The 25,578-nt window shown below is 37.1% G+C and overlaps 1 protein-coding gene across 1 annotated transcript in view; it reads left to right on the top strand.

The window, feature by feature from the left end:
• Window positions 1-25,292, top strand: part of LOC134212034 (tribbles homolog 2-like) — a 151,180-nt gene extending 125,888 nt beyond the window's left edge. The window contains exons 5-6 of the mRNA XM_062689531.1: window positions 6,709-6,900; window positions 23,203-25,292. Coding sequence (XP_062545515.1) covers window positions 6,709-6,900; window positions 23,203-23,578 — 568 coding nt within the window. The 3' untranslated portion in view covers window positions 23,579-25,292. The remainder of the gene's footprint in view (window positions 1-6,708; window positions 6,901-23,202) is intronic.
• The last annotated feature ends 286 nt before the right edge of the window (window positions 25,293-25,578 follow it).

The raw sequence follows: 25,578 nt of genomic DNA on the forward strand, positions 1-25,578 counted from the left end.
GGTACGCAGCACTTTCCTTTCGAAAACTCCAAGTGCGCGTTGGTCCTGGCTGAAATTATGTGTTGCATAAAACGGGGTGGACTGTATTTACTGGGTGGCGTCGTGTTTTATGCTGTCCCAACCAGGGCTCTTCGATCAATTTATCATAGATACGACGTAGGTTTTCGCTAGTATTTGTTAGTATTTCTGGATACTGTCGAAAGTTTAGAATTAGTTGCCCCTTGGGGCTATGTGGAAAAATATACACTGCAAAAAAAATTGTTCAAATATTGAAAATAAAATTTAAAAATTGATTTTCTCAAAAACGAATTTTCCAATATTTTTTTATTTTTTGATATGTTGTAGCAGATAATATATGTATTTTTTTGCACTATGATTCATAATGGAGAAATTATGGACAAAAAAGTTATATATTTTTTTAAATTAGTTGGTTTTTCAAAAATTGTCGAAATATTTTTTTTTACTTTTTATCGACCCGATTTTATGGAAGTGCGTTAAATTTCCAATAGAAAAGGTATACAGTATTTTTTTCTGAGTGCTACCGTTTCTGAGATACAGCAGCTACAAGTTAAAATACACCGATTTTTTTTAAAATTTTCAGTAGTTTTCGAATGTTTTTCGATTCTATTCAACCTAGAATCAAATTTTACGGAGTCATTGATATTTATTGACAAATTGGAGCAGTATTGGAGCAGTGGTGTATGTGTGTGTGTGGGCAAAAAATGCTAGCTAACTGACGTACTTACTCTTACTTGCTCGCAAAAAGTTGTATTCGACGAGAAATATTGTTCCATTGTTCCATTGGCTCAAAAGTTATGATCAAAATACTATTTTTATGATGCACAAGAAAGGCTCAATTTTTTGCTAGGTGGATTACTCAGGGTTTTTATTTATACGTTTTGAGATTTTCAGACTTTAAATAAAAAAATTAAAAATATTTGGGGGTTGCAATTTTTAAAAAAATGCAAGTATAAAAAGCAAAAAATAAAAAAATAAAGTTGATTTGAAAATTTTAAAATGTAGGGATCTAAAAATTTGAATATTTGTAAATTTAAAAAAATAATACATTATTCTTATCTTTAATTTTCCATGTTTTTGCTGGTTTCTTTTTATAAATTTACAAATTTAAAGATAAAAAATTTAAAAATGTTCATGTTAGATATTTTTTCTTATTTTTATTTTCATTTATTATTTATTTCTTTTTATTAATTTTTATTTAATCTAAAATTCTAAAATTTAGATATGAAACAATCAAATTATTATATTTTTCATAGCTTAAATTTAATTTTTTTTGCTTCACCTTCTGGATTCTAAGTATTTGAAAATTTATAAATTTTAATAATAAATATTATTTCAAATCTAACATTTTAATTTTCAATTTCTGTTTTTATTATTTTGTTTTCAAAAGCTTATTCAAAAATTTGAAAAATAAAAATTTCAAAGCTTCAATTTTTTAAGTTGCAAAATTTGTTGTCTCATTTTTTTTTTTTTTTTGATTAATTTTAATTTTACACATTTCAAGCTAAATAATTTTTTATAATTTTTATAGTTCGATTTTTTTTTGCTGGATTCTAAGTATTTGAAAATTTATAAATTTTAATATTAAATATTATTTCAAATCTAACATTTTAATTTTAAGCTCAAATCTTTTAATTTTAATTTCTTTTAATTCTTTTTCATTTGCTTTTTTTTTATTTCTCATTTTTATTTTTTTTTTGTTTTGAGTTGTCAATTCTTGATTTTATTACTTTGTTTCCAAAGCTTATTCAAAAAATTGAAAAATAAAAATTTCAAAATTTCAATTTTTTAATTTGCAAAATTTGTTGATTTTTTTTGTTTTAAAATTTTAAGGTTAGACATTTTTTTATTTATAGGTTTGATTGTTTAATTTTCAATATCATTTATTGTTTAAAAATTTTAGAAATGAAAATAAAATGGAAATTTTAGAATTTTAAAACTGGATATTTTTATAGACCACTTAAAGGTCACGTTTGCGGAAAAGCCATCAGAATCCGAGTACCAACCTCCACCGCGGTTAGCTCTTTTTTTTTGCAAATTGAGTGTTGTGTAGGGGTTATCACGCCTATCTAGAGAGTAGGAGGTTGAGGGTTCGAGTCCCTCCAAGACACATATCAATTTGTTCATTTCGAAACATGTGCTGTGCATATGCACAGCCAAGATATTTAACAAAAAAGTTATTTTCGTACGGCCGAGTTGCCGAATAATATGCAATTAATTGTTAAAATTCCGTTTATTTTTAATTGTTTTATTTTCACTTTCTAATTTAAAAATAAAAAAATAAGATTATTTTATTTATTAAATTATTTTAACCTTAAAACAATTCTGGTTTTTAATATTTAGGTTTCTTCTTCTTAAATTAAATTTTCTAATTTCAGTTTTTTATTATAATTCTCAATTTTAAATTTTTATTTTTTATTTCCTAGATTTTTTTTATTTGAGAATTTGCAATATTTTATAATTTTCAATGCTTTATCTTGAGTTTGTTTCTAATTTTCAGTTCCATTTTTAGTGCCTTATTTCAATTTTTCGATTTTTACTTTTTAATTTCAATTTTGATTATTTAATTTTGAATTTGAAATTTTTTAATTCATAGAATTTTTAATTTCTTTATTTAATTTTCTAATACAGTATTGACCCGATTTTCTTACTCTCCGATTTTGTCTATCCCCAATTTTATCACGTTTTTAATCCGCATTTTTTCAACTCAAATTTTTTTGGAAATCTTAGTTTTTCTATTTATTTCTGTACATAATGCCGCAAACAACCATGATGTTCACGAAATAACTTTCACCACCTGTGGTTTATTATTAATTAATTCTGAGTATCTGTCAAGCATTTTGTAAGCCTTTTCGACAAAACATGAAGGGTTCCGTTGAAGTATTTTGCCTTTCCAAGGCATAAATGATTCATATTTGTGAAATAAATTAAAAAATGTTTTTTTTTTATTTTGTAATATTTCCTGTTTTTTCACCCCAAAATTCACCAGGGGGTGATAAAATCGGGATATTAGTGTATTAATTTTCTGTTTTTTCCAGTTTTGATTAAAAAAATATGTTTATTTCTAATTTTGTATTTTATTATTTTTAAGAGTTCAGTGCGAGATTTCTCTTGTTTCGGACAGCAGAACGATGGCGCGATGGGCCGAAATATTGTGTTCTGCTTGGCGCGGCCGGTAATAAAAATCAGTTCAGTGCGAGATTTGTCTTGTTTCGGACATCAGAACGATCGCGCGATCGGCCGTAATATTGTGTTCTGCATTGCGCGCCCGGTAGGCCGGTAGTTAGTTTGTAATACTTTTCGCGCCCGATTCATGGCTAGGTAAAATCACTGTATATAAAGAATGGTACGGTCGTATCGCTTACCAGAGTGAATCCAGATCCAACGATGCCTACCAATTAACTAATCCTTCCTGTGGTTTTTGTGGAGACGCAGAGGTAAACACGGTCTACAAATAGCAAAAACCACCTACTAATATTCCTTCCTTCTTCCTAACTGACTACAAGGACGTGGCCGGCGCCGTTATTGATCATTTGAATTTTAGAGTCACTGAAACTTGCACACTGAGAATGCTTGAACAATCCCAGTCAAGCATTCAGTTGGTTCTTTGTGCAATTTCACTGATTCTGGTCAATCACGGAGTAGCAACCATAGATATGTGTAGTCAGTCAAAGCTAAAGCTAAAGCTAAGCTAATTTTGTATTTTATTATTTTTAATTTTTAATTGCGAAATAAAAAAGATTGAATTATTTTAATATTGATTTTTTTTTAATTTTAAAATTTACTTCTCTAAACTAAATAAAATTTTCCTTTTTAATTTTTGTTTTTCAGTTTCACTTTTATTTTCAATATTTATTTTAAATTTCAAATTTTCTATTTTATTTAAGAAATTTTGAAAATTGAAAATTTTAATGTTTGGTATTTTTAAATTGTTGATTTTGAATTTTTGTTTGTAATTTTTAGTTTTAATTTTCCTTCATTTGATATTTTATTTTAATTTTGTTTTTAAGGTTCATTTTCAAATTTCAAGTTTTAAATTGTATTTAAAAAGGTTTTAATATTTTTCGCATCTTTATTTTTTATTTCTCATCTGCAATTGCTCCTTTTTTCTTTTTTAATTTTTAATTTCTAATGTTTAATTTTCAATCTCTGATTTTTTTAAATTTTATTATTTTTTCCTTTTTATTATCTAATTTTTAGTTTTCATTTCAATAATTTGAAAATGTTCAAATTTTATTTTTTAAATATTTATTTATTGTATAAAAACACTAAAATTTGGGAAATTGTAACAAATTTATTTTATACAAACATAGAGATACACACTCTTTACATGTAAGGGGCCGTACACATATTATGTAAACACTTAGGGGGGAGGGGGGTCGGTCAATATCTTACGCTCCATATAAATAAAAAATCATTTGTATGAAAAAAATCTTACATGGGGGGTCGAAAAACCAAGAAAAATTGCTTACGTAATAAGTGTACGCCCCTAACAAATAACAAATTAAAATAATGCACGTTCTCTTCTGGTTCCCTGATAGAGACGGCTAGGTGGTGCCCACTATGGGAAATGACGAGGTTTGGATTTTGGTCCATCAGCCAAATACGGCAAATATATTTTTATTGCGTATTGCGCTTTTTGTCTACAGCAATTAGTTTGCTGTATTCATGCCTTTGTATAGGATTCTTATCCTATTTGGGCATCCACAATCAATTAATTCCATTTGGCATCAACGATTCGATGTCTGTGTCTGGAACAAACTTGGGACAAATCACAACTAAACATTTTATTGCTTACTTTTAGGCTTTCCTCTTGAAGACACAGAATCAACAAATAAAACAGACACAATATAGCACAAACGATACAGACTCGATCGAATATTTACAACCATTCGAACAAAATAAAACCAACCGTAACAAAATGTTGAATAGAATCCTAAAATTGTATTATTTCAGTTTGTATTTTTTTATTTTGAAATTTAAAAATTAAAACATTTAAATCTATATACATAAAAAATGAATTTCTGTCTGTCTGACCCTCGAAATAGACTCGGAAACGACTGCACCGATCAGCGTGAAAATTTGTATGCAGAAGTTTTTGGGACTAGGGAAGGTTCTTAAGATGGTTTGAAACCGCTTCCCTCTTTGGAAAGAGGGGCTGACATACAAATGAAACACCAATTTCATCATAATTCGAGAATTAATCAAGCAAATGGAACCAAATCTGGTATGAGTTTGGTTTCATTTTTTAAATTTAAAAATTTGAAAATTCAAAAACAATTCCGTGAAATATTATGTAATTTTAATTCTTTAGCATAATTTTTGATTATTTTATCGCAAGTATTAAAATATTTTCAACAATTAGATAAAATTATTTTATATATAAATATTTGGTAAGTTTTGGCAAGTTACGTTGCGGCATATTAATATTTGTTGCTGTTTGGCAACTTGTGCAATAAAAGTTTATTTTTATTGTGAGAAGCAATTTTGAAAAAACGCCCAAAATGCTGAAGATCACTGCTTTGTATGCTTCACGGGTGCAGACATGTTTCTTTTCGAATTGGCGTAGAATAGCACACAATGATTGGCAAAAATCAGTTGAAAACAGTGGCGAAATAAATTCGCAAAACTATTCATCCGTGGCGTTCCCTTGTCAATGACCTCACGGTTGCTTTCCGCTGTACGTATTTCAAACACACAAATCACAGCCTTGATGATCTCCCGCATTGCACAGGCCGTGGGGATATCGAGCTATAGCTTCTTGATGCTTCTTTTCGATTGGAAACTTGAGCTACAGATAATTGAGCGTGCATAGAGGAAAACGATACAAGCATTCGCGAATGCAAGATCGAAGATGCGAAAAATGATTTCCTACCAACTTGTTCTATTTCAAGTGATTTATGAAATATCAATCTTATGGTTCCATGATCGACTAGAGGTGAGTGAGTACATCAATGATTATTTTTTTTTGCAATCAAACACCACTCAATAAATACCAGACGGTGCCAATTAAAACATCATTGGCTTAGCCGTTCTTCCCGCCAGCCATTTGAAACCAATTTCATCATCGCTATCCATGAACCGTTTAGCCACGTAGGTCAATAAATCGACCGTAATTGAAGTCGTTATGGCGTCGTCGTCGTCGTCGATCGGCGTAATCATCCCTTTGCAAAAATCACTTAATTTGAACCGTTGCATTGCAAACAGTCTTCAATTGCGCGTCGTGACGACGAAAAACAAGTCATCGCTTCTGGATAAATCCTTTCGTAAGCTTGGCTTCTGTGCTGACGCTTTTTATCGGCAATGGTGTTGACTATTGACGGTCATTACAATAGATCAAGCCCCAAGCCCATCGATTGAGTACAGTGTTTTTGTTCCGCGGTGTCTCTTCGACAGTGAGTCGAGGTTTGCAATTTTCTGTGAAAAAGTAATCGAATAGCTCTTAAGCTTATATGAGACGAATCATTCGGCATGGTGACGAATATGGCGGGCTACATACTAAATTGAGATTGAACAAATGATGATTGGAAATAAAACAAAATTAATTAAAAAAAAATCTTATTTACTTTACCTACACATCATTTATCTTTATTTTTATCTGATGAATTCAGGATAATTGGAACACACACGATTAGTCAATTCAATATCATTAATAACAATATCCTACATTTTGTTCTTTCTTTTTTGCAGAACTCACCTGAAGCTGGAATCGTTAGAAGACGCCGTCGTATTGGACGATCCCAGTGAAGACCTCCTGCAGGATAAACGAGGCTGTCCTGCCTATGTGTCGCCGGAAATCCTAAGAGCGAACACCACCTACTCCGGAAAGGCTGCCGATATGTGGTCCCTCGGAGTGATCCTCTACACCATGCTGGTCGGAAGGTGAGTGAGAACAGTAGAAATCAGTATCGCTTAATTAGTTTTTTTTTCGTGCGCAGTACGAACTTTATCAGAAGATATGTGAACTGCCAATCAGAAATTGAATACATTTTGCTGATTTTTTTTGCTGGCTATCGAATCGAACAATGACAATTATGCAGAAGAACAATCGTTTTACAAAATGTCTCGGCTGTTCGTAATTTGACCGGAAATCAAATATATTTTCAATTTTAAGTTTATTAAATTTAACTTTGTTAGCGAAACGATGATTCGTAAACATCGTAGTTTCTACTGAATAAATGTATGTATACCTCCCTGTCCATGGATAAGGGGCTTGACGTTGATATTTCAAGTGTCTTAAAAAGATTTTTATTTTTTAAATTATTATTAAATTAAATTATTTTTAAATTAAAAAATTAAGATATTTTTCCATTTTTTATATCTCCTTCACAAGAATATCGTTATTTTAATGGTAATGGTTTGAAAATAAGCTCCGTAGAGAAACTTTTATCACATCTTACTTAAATAAGGTCAACAGTTATACCAAACACTTGAGGTACCATGCCTCCAAGTTAACTAATGGTTAGTGTCGCACGATCTAACAACAACTGCCAATTGGTAAATTTCTAACTAACATAACTCTAATACTAACAAGACCCTGAAACAAACGCTTATCCAAATAGCATACATCTATTTATACTTGTAAGTAGCTAACAATAATTCATTTTGTACCCGTATAGCTGAAGTAGAATTTTAGTAGTGAAAAGTAGAACTTGTAGATTTACTAATTTGGTATTGGAGATAGTGAATGTATCTATTATATCTTCTCGATAATCTTTTTATTTTAGTCTCTCTAGCTGCATGGATCAACGCAAAAAAAACTGTTTCTCTTTTCCTTCTATTAGGTTAGTTAGAAAAATTAGCGGATATATAGGGGACATGACTTAGTGTTTCTCGTATTAAGACAAATTCGATGACCTTTACCTTATAATAAAATAAATGACCGATAGTAAAATAAATGACTGAAATTTAAAGATATCAAATAAATAATAAAAAACCCAGATTAATCCACCTAGCGGTGATGGCGCCTTTCTCGCGCAAAAAGGTAATAAATGTAGCCTTTACGCTTAAACCTCGATGATGTTCAAGAAAGGCAAAACAGTTACACCGTCTAATGTTATGATAGAAAATTTACACTAGTAGACGACAGATGGCGCTGCCAAAAGTTTCTCGAATTTCCTATGTTCGAATTTAGACTTTCGGACAATTTCATAGTACTATGAAACTGAACGAAGAGCATAGTTACGCCTAAATGCGTGCAACACGAGCATCTTTATAGTACGATGAAACTCTTAATGGGAAGCCACGGATAAAATATTCATAGATGCAATGCATTTTTCATAACACATTATTGTTCTATGTGACTATGTCTCATCACTATTTTAATATTATCTATTTTTTGCAATTTGCAATTATTATGAAATTCAATAGTGATCAACAGCGTTTTAGTCTCTGTCGGATGCAACTTGTTGCAAGAAAATCGATTAAGAGTTTCTATGTGAAAATTTGGCTAATGTTTTTATGGCATTTTGTGCACACACACACGCACACACATACACACACACACGCACACACGGACAGACAGACATTTGTTCAGCTCATCAAGCTGAGTCGAATGGTATATAACACTATGGGTCTCCGGGACTTCTATCAAAAGTTCGATTTTGGAGTGAAATGATAGCCTTTCGGTACAACTTAGTTGTACGAGAAAGGCAAAACGAAAATAAATACATGACCATCGGTAGACAGAAAGACAAGAGACAGAGTTCTGTTTAGAATAGTTAATTGAGAACATTGCACTCACAAGATAGAGAATAACTAGTACCACTATTATTGCTACAAGACTAATAACTTGACCACTTACGGAAATGAGGATAGACCATATGATGCGTTCATCCACTATTATATTGAATATTGTATACCCTGAATCTGAATAACTGAACTTTAGACCTCATTATTTTAATAAATAATAAAGGTTTGAATATTAGAAAAGGGAATAGAACTTGACCAAAAAAAAAAGCAATTACGGAACAACTGGACAGAAATTTTGTATAATGATCACTATTAGACTACTGAAACTTTAACATATGACATTACTGTGACTGATAGGATACAATTAACTCGACGACGTATTGACAAACATCCGATACTCAACCGTGTTAAAATAAGGGAAGCTCTTCAATGTGTCCATTTATTACAATAGTACTTAAATTAATCTATTTTGAAACTACCCTACCAGAATGATATCATTACATCTTTATTCGAAATTGTTACTTGGAAATGGCAACAGTACCACCGTTGTCAACATAGACTACTATTAGGTATTGAATGTCGGCTCCAAGTAACTAATAATTAAATTTACATGTTAACTACTTATTCAGAAAACATCTATGTACATGTTGAGCTTCCATTATTTGTTCGGTTTATAATTGACAGACTGTAGATAGAAAGAATAATGTATCGGTATGATCACAATACAAACCCAGGCCGCAGTGACCTAGTGAGCAACATAGCTTGAGTCGTCTGCTAGTATTGTGTATCACATGGAGAGCCCAGCCGAGATACCAGTCTATTAAGACTACAACTGGTCAACTCTCGAAAAAAAAAAAAAAAAATGTATGTATACCTACTGCAAAACAAAATTTTAAGTAATTTTAAGTTTGCGAGTACGTTTCCAATTCCACCTATTGGAGTACTAATCAGACGTATCAAAAGACGCGCTGCTACTGTCGTGATCAGTGAAAGCATTCAATCCAATTCCAACTCTTTAATTGGAGGTCGTCAAACTCTCGACAACATTCACGATTGGACAGGATCGTCCGGCACTTGGTTCCATCATCATCAGCTGACATCAGCTCGACGGTGGCGACAAGTACATTAGCATTTTATAGCTCACGTTTTCTGGAAGTAAATAAAGCAAATCTCCGCGACTGATTTTCATCTTCATCACCACTATTATTGGACGCGATGCGGTCATCAGCCGTCGTCGTCGTCGTAGCCGCGCATCAGGTTGTAACATGAACATACAGGCCCCCAGATATTCCGCACTGGCAGCCCAGGTGAGAGCAAAGTACCGTAAGCGCTTGACCTCATCCCCGGTACGATTGAGCACGAGCTTTTACTTTGTTCGAACATGTTTCGTCTGACTTCTGTGAGCCGAGCAAGAGCAACATAGTCGAATCAAAAGTGCGCTCCAATGACGTGAGTCACTACTTCTGGTAGTTTGAGAATCGCATAAGAAGACGAAAGGCGATAATAGCCTAAAAGGGCCCACCACAATGTGCATTCCAAGTTTCCGGAATGCATAACTGAGTGCATGAATCATTGTTCAAAATTCTGACGAAAAATCGCAAAGAATGCGGAAATTCCAGCCATGGTGATGGAACCGTTTTAAACATATTAAACGCAACATATAACTTGACATTGAAAAAGGGCCTCCGACCACTTTATTGGTAAAGTAGCAAATTCTATCAATCGTAAACAGCAACGAGGAATAAAAAAGATCGAACATCCTCGAAGCCTGCTGACAGGCGTACGCTGCAGCAATAAAACATTCTGAAAACCGAAACAGAGCGCGTTAATCGTGGTTCATTATTTATCCGACCGGGTAGCATCATTCGCCTTCATCGAGTCTGTGTAGTCTTGACCTGCTTTATCGAAAAACTAGCAAACAGCTGGAATAAATTTGCTGGCGATGACAGACAGGTAGGCCGAGTTTCCGCCTCCTGTGGAGATTGGCTCCATTTGTAACGGTTTTTAGATTAGTTGCACCTTTTTCGGAAAATATTTGCATGTCTCCCACTACCTGCTACTAGTAAAACAGAAGATTACAACTATCTGTCGGCGACTCGTTCATTATTGTCTTATCCTTTGTTCTACAAGAGCAATAAAGATGCCAAGAGTCGAAAGGATTTGTCAACGATTTAGCTAATTGTTGTGTTTCGGTTTCAAATAGGTCGATAATCCCGAAATGACCGTTAGAGATGAGAACGAACGGTAGATGCATACAGTGACCACACAATTATGGGATACCTTGTCAAAGCTGTGAGTTGCATGTGACTCGAATGTCTCTCAATAAGTGATGACACAGCATTGGTAGGGGTCATTGTATTTGCAGAATCTTAAAGCCAATTGAATGAGAGGATCATCTCCAATCACATGATTAAGAAGCCAAAAATCCTTTCTTAAAACCCAAATATACATTCTGATGCATCTATAGTAATTCGAATCTAATGCAAGATAAAATTTGATATGTTATTCCATTTCCTTTTTTTAAACTAGCGATTTTGGTTCCTTACAAAGGGAAAATGTGATTTTTCGAGACTGGTGGTCTCACAAGTGAATCTTGAATTGCTAGCTCTATTATCCGTATCACCAAAGGCCAAGAGCAACTTTTTCTTGAAATTTGGGGCTGGGCAGCCCACACCTTACATAGGTGCGGCAACAAAATCTGCGAACGAGCAAACAAACGCTTATTGCTAAGATCTGCATAGAATACAAATTTTCTTTACAATTATATGAGATTCCTACAAAACAATGCAAATAACCATTAGTTACTAAGTAATCATGTCATCTGGTATTAAATCTGATTTTTGTTCTTATTCGATCGCTGAACGGTGAACGTTGAGGCGAGCGTCAGTCCTCAAATTCACAGATTGGTCGAACCTTTACGATCGAAATTCGAATTGGAGTCATAAAATACTCAACTCATTTTAACAACAGCTGCCGTCGGTTGTCAGTGCACCTACCATCCAGTGAAGTTGCGTGCGTCTGCGGCCGCAAACCACGACTCCTCTATCGGATCGGAACTGGTTTTCCACAGCCCAGAGGACCTAAACTGCAACCCAACCTGACAGCAAGCGTCATCATCCGCGCGCCATAACCCTTTGCACCCTGTTCTGCTGTCCTCAGTCCTTCTGTCTCATTTCCCTACGCCATACACCGAAAATACATATCGGATCTGCAATAATTTGGCTCATGGGGCCCAATAGCCGTGTAATTATGAGCGCGCGTGCACCTGCTGCCGAAAACGTTTCCTTTTTTCCAATTGGGTTCCTCTAAAGTCTAAACTTGTTCCGTGCGGCGTGGCGTCCCATATCTTCTTTTCGCAGTTTTGAATCCTGATGGCGAAGAACGAAAGCGCAGCTCGCCGGACCGGAGGACTCTGCCTGCTTTGTGTGGCGAGAGAGGAGATTCTTCCGTACGCAGCGCAATAAGTGTGGCGGCAGCAAGCTGCTGCAGTGGTCAGCTTTCGAAAACCCTTTGAGCGGCGGACAGCGCTCTAGGGTCCTTCCATTCTTCGCCTTCTCAGGAACAGCAGAGAAGGGAGAACGAAAAAGCTGAGAGGGATAATTAATACCGATGATAACATGTTTTTTGTTAGGTTTCAAATTTTCAGCTTGGGCGTCGGGTGTTTGCTTTCTTAGGAAGTTTTTGCAATTTGAGAGCGAGGATTGAAAAGTGAAACCAGAGCCATGAGTTGAAACAAGCTGTTTGTTACCGTCGCAGCTTCGTTCAAAGGGTCCTCAATCGATTTGAAGAAGAAAAAAATAATTAAGAAAATGCCTAAGATGGGTAGCTGTGATGTCTGAAAATTTATGTTTTTTACGAACAATTCCTTCAGATCCATTGAAAGGGTGCTTCGTGTTTATCGAAGAAGGGAAGAATTAATTAATTCATAAGCGTGCCTCTACATGTGTTTGGGGAATTTTTCACGTCGAATGATTCAGGATACGATAAAAATCTAGAAATATGATAAGCATGGTTCAAATGGAGAGTTGATGGTTTATCACGTCTGGATATAAAATCTACTCATGGTCTCGCCAGTATTATAATTATGATTTAGAGTTGATCTAGACCTTGCTTTAGCATTGTAAAGCGGGTGGAACACCTTCAAACATTAAGTTACTTTTCAAGAATAGAATCTTAGCACGAATTTTACACAAATGTGGTGCAACTTAAGGGTCCTGTACACCCCAAGTAATGCGGAGGGCCGACGTGAAAGATCTCCATCCTGGGCGATGTTCAGTTGCCTGTTGCCAAGTACGATTTCGGTCGACTTCTTTTATTTCTTTACTGAGGCTGCGCCGCCATGAGCATCTGGGTCTGCCTCTACTGTGACATCCGGTTGGGTTCCAGTCTAGCGCTTGTTTAAAGCTTTCATTGCCTTCGCTACAGTGGCTGGCATAGTAAAGTGCCCTCATGCCGTTTTTTCATACAAAATGGTCAACTTTGGAGCTCTAGATCTCGCTTGCCCGAAAACCTATTTTGCTGAAAATTGTGTTGACGTTGATGACTAAAGCTGCCGAAGAGAAGGTCGTTGAGCTTACTCTGCATATCAGAGAGACGTTGAGCTAATAATGGTAATAGGCTGCCATAGCAGACCGCGGTTTGGTTCACGGTCGTTCCTACCAGAATCTCATCGATTACGACGAGTAACAGTAGCGGTGATAGACAGTAGCAACTGCGACCCGGATAGGGTCGGACAAGACCCCATTGTGCAGCACTCTTCACCGGAAGGCCTTGTACTGTGCTGTGCCTTGACGAGGCCGATAATTTTCTCAGGAGCCCGCTTGTGTCTCAGAGCGCCGCACAAATTCTCGTGATTGAGACGATCGAAAGCTTTTTGACGTAGGACTACGTCTTTCTTTGCTATATTGGGATAAATTTACAATGGCGAAAATCGGAGACCGTCACGAAAATATGATAGACTTTGAGCGTTAATATTTTAGTAGTTTCTTGATTTTTTGGACAATTCGATCGAAGAAGAGTCAACACTTCTTTATATTTTTCTAAAATTATTGATTTTAGCTATTTATTATGGATAATTGGTAAAATGTTTAGAAATAGGAAAACCAACCAATCACGCACATGCATTGCAAGCACAGACATCAAAATTAAGCAACTTGCGGGTTTGGATCTAATTCACAGTTCGAACAAGATATCACTTAGAGCGGACGCAGCAGCACGAAGGTCCTGGTAGCATTTTCAACGGAAAACCATCGCATTGGTGGTGGTCGTCGGCGTGTCTTGTCGACTCAAGAACGAGACACTGAAGACGGCCTTACTGTTGAGGTCGAATTACGTATCTGTCAAATGTACAATAAAGTAGTGGAATGAAGTTACGTTAAATATGGAGGTTTTTTAAAGGCATTATTTCAAGACAAAATTTTCAAAACGACTTATCTGCTTTTGTAACCAAAGATTCAAACGACGATTTGACAAATCTGATAGCTCCCCCACGCAAAACAACATCACCAATAGGTAGGTGAAGTATTACGCTACCTGTTGATGGTGTTGGTTTGCGTGGGAGGGCTATCAGATTCGTCAAATCGTCGTTTGAATTTTTGTTTACAAAAGCAGATAAGTCGTTTTTAAAATTTTGTCTTGATTTTATAAGACAACGAATCGATTTATATTGGAACTCCGGTGTACGAAAAATGGCACCTGTTAGATGTGCTCAGAACCGGCAGTACTCTTCCAGCTTCCTCGAAAAAAAAAATGCAGCAATCTGCGGAAGAGGAAAATAATGAAAAAGAACAGGACTAAACAAAAAATGTGTTTAAAAATAAAACGGACCAATTGTGGTACGTGGATAATAAAAATCTGAATTACACGGAGACAAAAGAGAGAATGTTGCGGGAATATGCTGAGGAACAAAGAAAGAAGAAGGTAGAGGATTTGCGAGAACAAGCAAAGTACGCAGCTCGCAAAAAGCGCGAAAAAAATGCAATGTAATTTAATAAAATTGTTATTTATAAGTGCATCGGCTCTGTAAAGTTTTATATAAAACAAATGAGTCAGAAAAAAAACGCATTAGAAAAAAACATTTTTAAACACCTTCCTAAATTCGGAATTCATTTGTCTCGCATTTCGCTGGCAGCAGGAACTATTCCCAAGGACTTGACGACCTCTACCGGCTTCATAGCGCTGGGCCAAATGCGCCAATGTGCTTGACTTTCCGACAGTTTCAGTAAAACTGCAAGTGACTTTTATACGAAGGAAGATTTGCAAGCGACGAACCATCTTCCTCCTATTTTGTGACCAAATAATTTCAGACTTCTCAATCATCAGTCGATTTCCAGGGTCGTGAATTATAAATGCGATAAGACGGTAATGCGGTAAGACGCGCGGCTACAAAGTAAGACCTTGCTGAAGGTGGCTGGGTTGGATTCCCGATCCGGTCTCGACAATTTTAGGGTTGGAAAATTTGTCGACTTCCTTGGGCATATAAGTATCATCATGTTAGCCTCATGATATACGAATGCAGCAATGCTAACTTGGCTTAGGAACCACGCAGTTAATAAATGCGGAAGCGTTGAAGCTGCGAGGCGGCAATGTCCCAGTGGAGGATGTAATGCCAATGATAAGAGAAGAAGAACTCTTACTTTGCTGGTGTATTTATTTCCAATTGTGCCGTTGACATAGGCAAAATATTTGTCAGGCGAGAGCAGAATTGACCGGAGACCAGAGTGTTCATGACTGCAGGGAGAGTAGAAGCACAAGTACTAGAACGCTAGTGGCGCTGTAGTCATTTGAATTATTTTGCCAAATTATGCTTCAATAAGCTTTAATTGACCATAATTTATGCATTAGGGGAAGGTGGGGAGACTTGATCACCCCATCTTTTATCGAGAACTAAAGTAGTTTTGTTCTAGCATATTTTTTCAGTATAGATCCTCGAGAGTCTAGACAAATGACCTTTATGTGGTGAGTTATTTTTCGAATTGACAACCTTATTTAAAGCTATGTCCATTTAGAATCCGGAATAATAAAACATTTGTATCTAGGTAACGGATTGACATACAAATAAGGTCAATACATCAAAACAAAGGTATTTGTACTTTAAGGAAAAAATATAAATGCAAATCATTTCTAGTTTTCTAGTGACAATTTGCACTTTCTTATTTATTCTTCTCATCAAACGCACACCTCCGGAGACAACTTCCTTGGCACATTTGTTCCACATTTTGGTCATCTGAGTCGCGTCCCGAGCTGTTTATCCACTTTTCTTAAGCTTCCGCTTCATTATTGCCCAAAATGTCTCGATGGACCAGAACTGCGGGCAGTTGGGTGGATTATGTTTTATTGTTGAAATCGACGTTATTATCGCGGTACAACTGGATGGCTTCCCGGCTGTAGTGGCAACTCGCCAAATCTGGTTGCAACTTCACGGGACCTTCATGGGCTTGCATGAAACTTAGTACGCGGTTTTTGAGACATTCTCCCCAGTACAGCTCCATCGTCTTATTCGTCACGAACACTTTGTTCTTTGCTCTGGCTGCTGGCTGGCTGCTGCATATCCCTCGCCCAATCACCAGTTTTTTTTGGCAAATTTGTCCATAAAAGCAAACTGAATCTCGCATGAACAACTCTTCATTTTGACGTAGGTTCCACCGTCGATGAGCAGGATTATCAACGGGGGTGTGCAGAATTTTTTCTCTCCACTCGGCTTCCATCTGGAATAATTTTGACTCGCTGCACGAAACACCATGAAATTTATACCACACTTTCCGTGCCGCTGCAATCCAATAAATGATTCCGGATTCTAACTGGACAGAGATTTATTCTGCAGGGCGGTTTGTATGTTTTGACCTTCCTAAAGATTTTTTTATTGTCCACGCAAAATTTGAACAACTTTTCATAACAATGACCAAATGCTTTCGTTTTTTCACAGCACAAAGCCATGAATATGCTTAATGATCTGTACTGATGAAAATGTCAACACTCTATCAAAGTTTTATGATATTTGGATTTGAAGTTATTACCTCAATATGGGGACACTTAATCCCCCATTAGTCACCCATACACAAATTTGGCGAAAAAATTCAAAAAAATATAAATCTGTTCTCAGGCTTCTATTTTTTGTAGATTTGACAGCTGATTTGAAGGGTTGGCGGGAAAAAATATTTATTGCGTAGATATCATAGAAAGGGGATCAAGTCTACCCAAATTTTAAAATTGCATATGCTGTCGAATTCAATAACAAAAATCGTCCATGTATACGCACAGAAATTCGAAAATTCCGCGTATTTTGAAAGAAAAATATTTTAAAAATCTGAGGGCACCTTTCCAATTTTATTAAAGCAAGAAGAGGGATCAATTTCCGCCGAATATTTTCAAAATCGATTTTGACAGCACTCCAAAAAATCGATTGTGTATCAATAACAACAATAATTTAGAAAATCAGAAAAGGGGATCAAGTCTACCCAGCCTCCCCTATGTTGTAGTACTTGTAGTACCGGTACTTTGGCTGTCAGGTCGAAGTAACCTGGATGTTAGCCACGCGAACAGGAACGACATTAGCAATCTTATACTTTAGAATCAACTGCAGGGAGTGCAGGACGGCGAAAGATACCCTTTGGGGCGACAATCGACGCCGTTCTTGCTATTAACGGAATAGCCAAAAAGGCTCCGTACGCTAGGGCTAGACTGGTGCTTTTAACCAACTAAGCTACGAAGGACCGTCCGAAGAAGGTCAAAATCGTCCACATAATGTACATATTTACATCTGAATTTTAAAAACATTCTAAATAAATGTCCATGTTGGGTGTGGTTCAACACCCGGAAAAAAGGCAATTAACTTTGACCGAACTGAACACGGTTGTTTTAAGAATTTTCTTCACCGTTTCGTTCGGGGCCAATGTGCCTCATACGTGGTGGTTGATATCGCCTAGGCAGCTCTACTTAAGTGAGTTACAAATTGGGGCTGAGAGCCTCTCAGTGAAAGGTCGTTGCAACTTGCACATGTGTTTTAAATCTGGTTGTGGGAGTATTCTAAATAGTCTCCCCTAATGTGTTGCTTCATTACTGGCCAGAAGGATGACTAGTGTAAAGGGTTTTTGTTTTCAGTGGGTCGGGTGAGAATTTATATGACACCCATCTCCACACTGCTTTAGTTATCTCTCAGGTGTCTGGTGCCAGATTTCCGTTTAACTTTTACTAGAAAAAAACACGTTGCATTGGAAACTTAATGTACTTTCATAAAATCGAATTGATAAAAACGTAAAAATAATATTTCAACCATTTTTGAAAAACCAACTTATTTCAAAAAATTTCAACTTTTTTGTCTATCATTTCTCCATCATGACCCATACTGCATGACCCATAATACATATATTATCTGCTACAACATATCAAAAAATAAAAAAAATATTGAAAAATTCGTTTTTGAGAAAATTGATTTTTAAGTTTTATTTTCAATGTTTGAATTTTTTTCACAGTGTATATTTTTTCACATAGCCCCATTGATTACCTAAAACTTTGTCAAAGACACCAGAATGATCGGACAAGCCGTTTTCAAGTTATATTTTTTTGAAAGTGTTCAAGGTGTTTTTGCTTAGGCCCTTGTCAAAAGTTACACCAGAGTTAAAATGGCAAACCAATGATGCAGATGTTTTTTGACCATAAAGGATGTATATTCAAAATTTCAGGGAATTTAAAAAATACAAATATAATTCGACCTTCGATTTCACAGAGAATTGCTCACACGCCGGATGGCAGATTTTAATTTCGTATATTTATATTACTTGTATTATTTATATTCATTATAATTATGTCTGAATCAATTACAGAAACTGTATTTAATTTTGGAAGATTTTAATAAAACCAGTATCTGAATAAAAAGCTTACATTTCTTGTATTAAAATCTTGCAGAATTGGGTCCTAAAATGAAGAATCGATATTCGATTTTCTTTCAGGGAACGATGAAGCAAATCATTCTGAAAGCGTCAGATATTTGTACGACTCAGAAGTCGAAAGGAACATCAACAGTTATTATATGGGCCTGACGTTTTGGGCTGATGATTCGTCCTGAAATGTTTCCTTTTCAGCAACAGAAGTTGCTGAAGAAGGTCCTGAAATCCTGAAGGTCCTGAAGGTCCTGAAATTTCTCATACACAAAAATTTCATTTTTACTGATTTAGACTATTGCCAGAATTTATATATTTCAGAGGTGAGTTATCCTAGGGCTGCCAACAATTAAAAAAATATTATATCAATTCATGTATTCCTGACCGGTCTACAATCGTTTGCAACTATTAACGAGGTAGGGCTTTGGGACCCAATTGTGATATGCCAAGATTTTATACAATACTTGTCAGATTTGTTTTTTGGGTGTAGATTCGAGTTGCACATTTGCTTAGAACAGGATCATCCCATCTATAAAAGCAGTTCCTGCTGGATGAACTGATGTGATAGACTATGAGTTGTGAAACGATTTGACCCCGGGAGAGATTGCTCGGTCCCAGAAAAGGAACCCGGCTAAGCCCAACCAGCTGGTATTGAGCCAACGACTGCTTCCGGGGTGAGTACCAAAGACCTCCTTTTGTCTCCCGGGTCCCAGGGCGATATTAAGTAGGGGAGAGTTTCGGATGTGGGGTCCTATAAGAGTGAATTTTGACTTACTGTTTTATTGTAACGGCAACGGTTGGGGGACGGCATGGCGATTATTACCGTTGAAGTCGAAGCGTGGTGCGGTGGCGGAAAAGGCGTCGGACGGATATCTTCGTAGGATCTCGTTGAAGAAGGTGACGAGGATCGGGTTTTTTGAAAGCGGCGCCCTCGACAGGGTGTACACCTGGGTGTGCCGTTTGTATCGGCCGGCAAGATGGCGGTAGTCGGCGTGCTTGCGAAGCAGGTGGCACGGACCGCATTTTCAGTAGTACGGCCGCTCCGGACGAAAAGATGTCGTTTTACGCCGACGATAACAACGATTATTCAAGACTGCCCCACCGACCGGTTGGCAGCTATGTGGGCCAATTGCGTCGGCCGGAACGATGGCAGGTGGTCGAGACAAACTCGGCGTGTTCCCCGAAATCCAACGGTTTCCTGGTGGTACGGACGGAGGACAAAACGTGGCAGATTGCCACTGTGTTGGCCGACTACCCAGCCGAACAAAAGTGGTAACCGTTGATAGCTTAGCGTGTTCGACAACAAAGGCGGTACGGAACGGATAGGTTTGTCCGAACGGTCCGGATTAGAAAATTGCGGTTTAGGCCGATGATGTCTGGATCTCCCGATCATGGCACCATCGTCCGGGTCGGCAACTAGGGGGGGGTGTCGACTAGGAGTCGACCGAATAAACCTAGGCGTAGCAGTTGAGAGTTGGCCGTGTTCACCGACGAAAGCCGCCCTGACCGGGTTTCACGTGGTACTGACGCTCCGGACGAAAAGATGGCGGGTTTTCACTTCTTGCTGCACAGTTCACTAAAAATCGTACATCTGCCTCACTCGAGTCTCAAACTTCTACTACCCATCGTTTGCCAAAATCCCCACCAACCGAACTCTTTTGGCACTCAATTTTTCATTCCGCATCTATCCGTTTTTGCGCATACGCCTTATCAGATCAGGTGTATGTACACCAGCCCCAACGCTAATATATGCGTTTAATGCGTTAGGCCTCCAGCCGCCCACCGTATTTAAACTGATCGTTATCTATCTTACACAACTTTAATTACCCTACCGTCCCACAACATAATAATAAGCAATGTTACCGTTCGGTGACAAGTGTCAAGACGGATTTCATTCTGATCAACACATCAAGAAATTCACAATTGATTTTAATTACTAGGAATATGCCTCGGTAGTAGCGTGTTAAGATTGAGCGTGCCCTCAATCTTCGTTTCTTCGTCTAGCTGGATCCATTGCTTGCGGGCACTTCTACCACCTGCCCGAGCAAAACTTGAGGGCGAATCGATAATTGTTTTGATGTTGTGAAATCGCCGAATGTGATTACTCAATTTGACATCTTTTTGAGCGTTTTAACGGTTAAAATAACAAAACATATTGCATAAAAATCTTACTATGACCAACTATTCCTGCTATCGCAAATCGAAAACTAATTTTGATATTGGTATTAGATACCAAAATAAGTATACAGTTTGATGTCATATCATACAATTTAGAAACCTACATCAAAATGATATCAAAAGATGTAATCAATCACGAAAATTAGAATTTGAAAACAAATCATGATTTCGACAATATCATAATTTGCTTGGGTCTGACTGCAGATTTCCGTTACCCTTAAAAAAAAGTTCGGTCTTTCCAGGCTTGTTCCGCGTTGATCCTTGGGCCACCTTCGATACCACTAATTGTCTACTTGAAGCTCACAGTGATAAAAATGGCTCCTCCATACAAAGCGGCAGTTGCACTGAAAAGCACAGCGGAGGAGTTAACGGGATAATCATACTTGCCAATAGATGGAGGTCGGAAGTCTCTATTTCCCGTTGGTCGCTGGCAGTAAGGGCTCGACTGCAAAATCTACTATAAGAATATGAAATTTTGAAGCTTGTTAAAATTTGTTAACTAAAACTACGCAGATAATATTTTTCTAATCTCTCAGAAAATTTTCAATGAGAAAAAAAATATCAAACCGTCTAAGACGAATTAAGTATTGTCCATACTTAATTTTTCTTAGACGGTTTAATACATTCCACTAAAAGAGCTTAATATATTTTCCAAAAAATATCAGTTTAATAATCTGTGTTGACCTTTAATTCCCTAAATGTTTTTTTTTAAGAATTCTATGTGTAAATCCAAAATCACTCCAGAAATGCAACAAATTGCTATTTATCGAATCAAAAAGTTCAAACTAATCCTCATGCTTTTCCTCAGTGCTCTCAATTTCAATTGAGCTGCCACTGTTCAGAAAATAATTGAGAGGAAACGACCAAGCGTCGGCTACCGCCATAATCAATTGATTTATTTTCCCATGGAGACATCCTACTTCCGAAAACGTTTTCCCACAGATCCGTGAACTCAGATAAGCAAGATTATGTTGGTCGGCCGACAGGACACCCACCCTCCTCGATTGATTCGAATGAGGCCAAACGTTTACTGCTCAATAGGTCAAGAAGGGCATGGGACTGCCGATATCCCACTCGAAATAAAGGTGCACAATGCTGCTGGTAGGAATGGGAAGAATGTTAGTCCAAGACTGAAACAATGTGGCGATGAGGGTGGTAAATTAGGTCAATGGATGTGGTTCAAAGGTAGAATGAGCTTCTTGTTTGTGCGATTCGCAGTTTGGAAATTTTAGTTATTTTCTGAAACAAGAAAAAAAAATCATTTTCATACTGGTTCTTCATGAATAGACACATTTCCTATCAAAGTTTTGTCAATGTGTGCTGCCATATCTGCTTAATGGAGTTAAATATTTCTGATAACGTTAATGTTGCAAAAATAATGAGAAAAATCCAACCACTCTCGTGTAACAGTTGGCCGAACCAACTGTCACCGCATGTTGGAAGAAGCACTAGTGGCCGTGATAGGATCACGCGATGCCAGAAAGCACCGTACAAACGTTCGTACATATCCAGTCCATATATCCTTGCCAACAGGAAACCACCAACAGCAGCAGATGATCGGTTTCCGTTCCACTACCATTTAACAAGTCGCAGAGCTACAATACGAGAAACAGATTAACACAATGTACTGCACACGGGAGCGAGTGAGTAACGTGGAAATTCCGGATACGATCAGAATGGGATCAGTTTTCCTCCGTTGTTGGTTGCTGGCTCAGGGGTCGGAAAGAAATGCAGCAAGTTGGTGTGTGGTGAACAGATGAATTTTATGCACATGGTGCTTGTTTCGGAACGCAAAGACGGCAGATCCTCTCGGTACGGGATGGATCAAGACGAACGAAAGGATAATGGGAGAGACCAGTCAGTGCCTGCTGCTGCTTTTTTTTCTGGTACTGCGTATTCCACCGATTCTGATGCCCGTTTTCCAGGAGAAAGAGAAGAGAATCATTTATTTTGTTTTTTAAAGTTTCCACCTGCCGTCTGTCGTATTTTGGGAGTTGTTTCTTTTGTCGTATTCTACGACCAACGACGCTTCGTTTTGCATGTGCAGATCGTTTGGAGATGTTTTGTTTTGCTTTGCAATTTATTTGGGTACAGGAGTGTCCCGGTTTTGATCGATGCCGATACTTTCGAAGTTTCACACTTTTGAAAATGTTCTGTGATTTCATATGAATTGGGAAAGTGTTCAAAAACCTCATATTACTTTTGGAATAGGGGTTCGTTTTCCTATTAACGTCCCCCTGAACGTCCACGGTTCATACAAATGTTCGAAAATTCATATTAGCAATTGTCCACGCTGGTGGTGGGGGGTATCTAAAACTGACGAAAACTTGTCCACGTGGTATATGGACAGCCCCTTACTGCTTCAATGACAAATGATCTAACTCTAATTCCGTTTATATTTTATCTAACTTATTCTTATGTTCTCCTCCATTTGCAGATATCCCTTCAACGACTCGGAGCACGCATCGCTGTTTGCGAAGATCAGCCGCGGTCAATTCACCGTGCCGGACTGCCTCTCGTCGAAGGCCCGCTGCATGATTCGCGCCCTGCTCCGGCGGGAACCGGAGGAACGGATAGCGTCGGAGGACGTCCTGTACCATCCGTGGCTGCAGCACGACGACACTCGCGATCAGTTGACGTATGTGAGCAGCAGCCGCTCGAGCTCGTCCGGTGGTGCCCATCAGCAGCAGCAGGACGACCAATGTGTACCGGAGTGGATCGATCCCACCGGCAGTGAGGACGATGCCCCTGGGCACAGGACGGGACGGTTCGGTATGGAGGCGAACCGGTTCGAGGACGGCGAGGTGGTCTAAGGGCTGTGAACGGTAATGATGTATGGTTCATGATGTTTCGTGGGAATCTTCCAAGATTCGTCGAGGTCGCAAGCACTTGTTTTTAAGAACGCAATTACGTTATCTTTATCCTATCAACTGTTCATCTTTCAGCTTCTGCCTTTTTGGCGTAGGAGTTCGATTAGTTTTTAGTTTTTTTCTTACAATTTAAGGAGTATTGAGTTTTATTTATTAATTTTTAGAAAATTGCCAGAATAGGAGGAGCTCGCGTTGATCCTCGCGAATTATTTTTATTTGCTGAGAATGGGCGGATATTTGCATTCTGAAACAAAGAAATGCCACTGGTCAGTGTTAGTTTTTGTGACAGTCGGCAGGAGATGATCTCAGCTGGTTTCATGAATAGAGAAAAAAAAAGTTTGTTCAGCCCTCCTTTGTCCACTGTGTGATCGTACAAATATCGTGAATAATTGCGATTCGAGGATCCATTTTCTCAATGAATTATCAGTTTTGGAAAAGTGATTCTGAGAAAGATTCTCTGTGATATATGTTTTTCATACTAAATTTTTAACCAAAATTGTCATGAAATACATCATAGAGGGATTCGCTATAAAACGCAACCCAAACCGGTCAAGCTTTTTATATGGCTTCTTTAAATCTATGCTTCAGTGCAATTTTTATTTTTTTCCCTACTCTACTCTGGTACTAACAAAAATTGTACTTCCCATAATACATCTAAGCCTCTTCTAGTTTTCTTTCTTTTTACATTGTTAACGATTGATGAATTACAACGTTGTATGAAGTTGAGTAAATTTAATAACTTATTGAAAATTACATCCTTGTAGACCATAACACAACAGACTGAAATCTACGAAACGTTTTAAGTTTTTTTTTATATAGTAAGAACGTTCTTGTGAGAGATAAATCATAAAATCACACAACTCAATAATGATTGAGCGATTTTTAACCCGTAACCACAGATTTAACTTTTCCGTTGTTTTTCTTCCTTCTGTTAATTTCAAAAAAGCATATCATATAAAACTGGAAACACTATGGAAAATCAACAATTCCAGTGCTGGAGTTTAGTTTTAGCTATTATTGCACGCCAGGAACGCATAAGTTCTTGAAAAGTTGATATCGTGGCTGTTTCCAGTTTTAAAATTATGTCATCTTTACTGTGAAATAACAAAACTTCAGCAACAGGACAAAAAATTGTGATATACCGAAAATGATCGTCTCCTTTTTAGGCCTCTATATGATGAACACCTTTGAGTAAAAGCTGTATATAGATAGAAAAAAAGAGTTACTATGCAGAAAAGGGACGCAGGATATCTCCGACTCTGCTGAGATTTTCTTCCAAGTGGAGATATCCTCCTATCCATTTTCATAATATAATATTAAAACTTGTGATGTAACAAAGAGAATTATTTTAAAAATTTCTATTATTTTCCAAGATTATTTTTCTTTTATTTCCTATTACATAAAATAGCAAGCCAATCAAATCTTCCGTTCGAAATCCTGAATTCTTCCTAAATAAGTAGGTTTTAATACGCGTAGTCTAGATAGAGTTTTATGGAGTGGATTGCTTACCAAAACAATGTTTGAGGAAACAAAGAGTAAAATGGAATACAAAATAGTAAGTTTGGTGAGCAATGAATAGATAGAGCGTACACACAAAGTAAATTAATGTAATTAGCAATTGTGGATGTGAAGAATAAAATTAATTCGTTAACAATAACTGTCAAGTCCACCTTGTTTATAGGTAAATGTCCGAAATCCTTCAGACCACTGGTAGGACTACTACTTTTGAACTGATACCTACGATCCTCTCGGTGTCTCTCGTGCGTCAACATGGTTAGTCAATAGTGGAATAGGCTCATGTACTCTCTGTCTCCGAGAGTATTTTTTCGTCATATACCATGTTCGCACTAGGGCCTTGTAACATGTTATTCGGCTATCTTGATGAGCTTTCTTTTGTCGATAATTTGAAAAACATGTTATTTAGGCTGTAGTGTGAACATAGT

The sequence above is a fragment of the Armigeres subalbatus genome, chromosome 2 (genome assembly GCF_024139115.2).
Source record: "Armigeres subalbatus isolate Guangzhou_Male chromosome 2, GZ_Asu_2, whole genome shotgun sequence".
Classification (NCBI taxonomy): Eukaryota; Metazoa; Arthropoda; class Insecta; order Diptera; family Culicidae; genus Armigeres; species Armigeres subalbatus.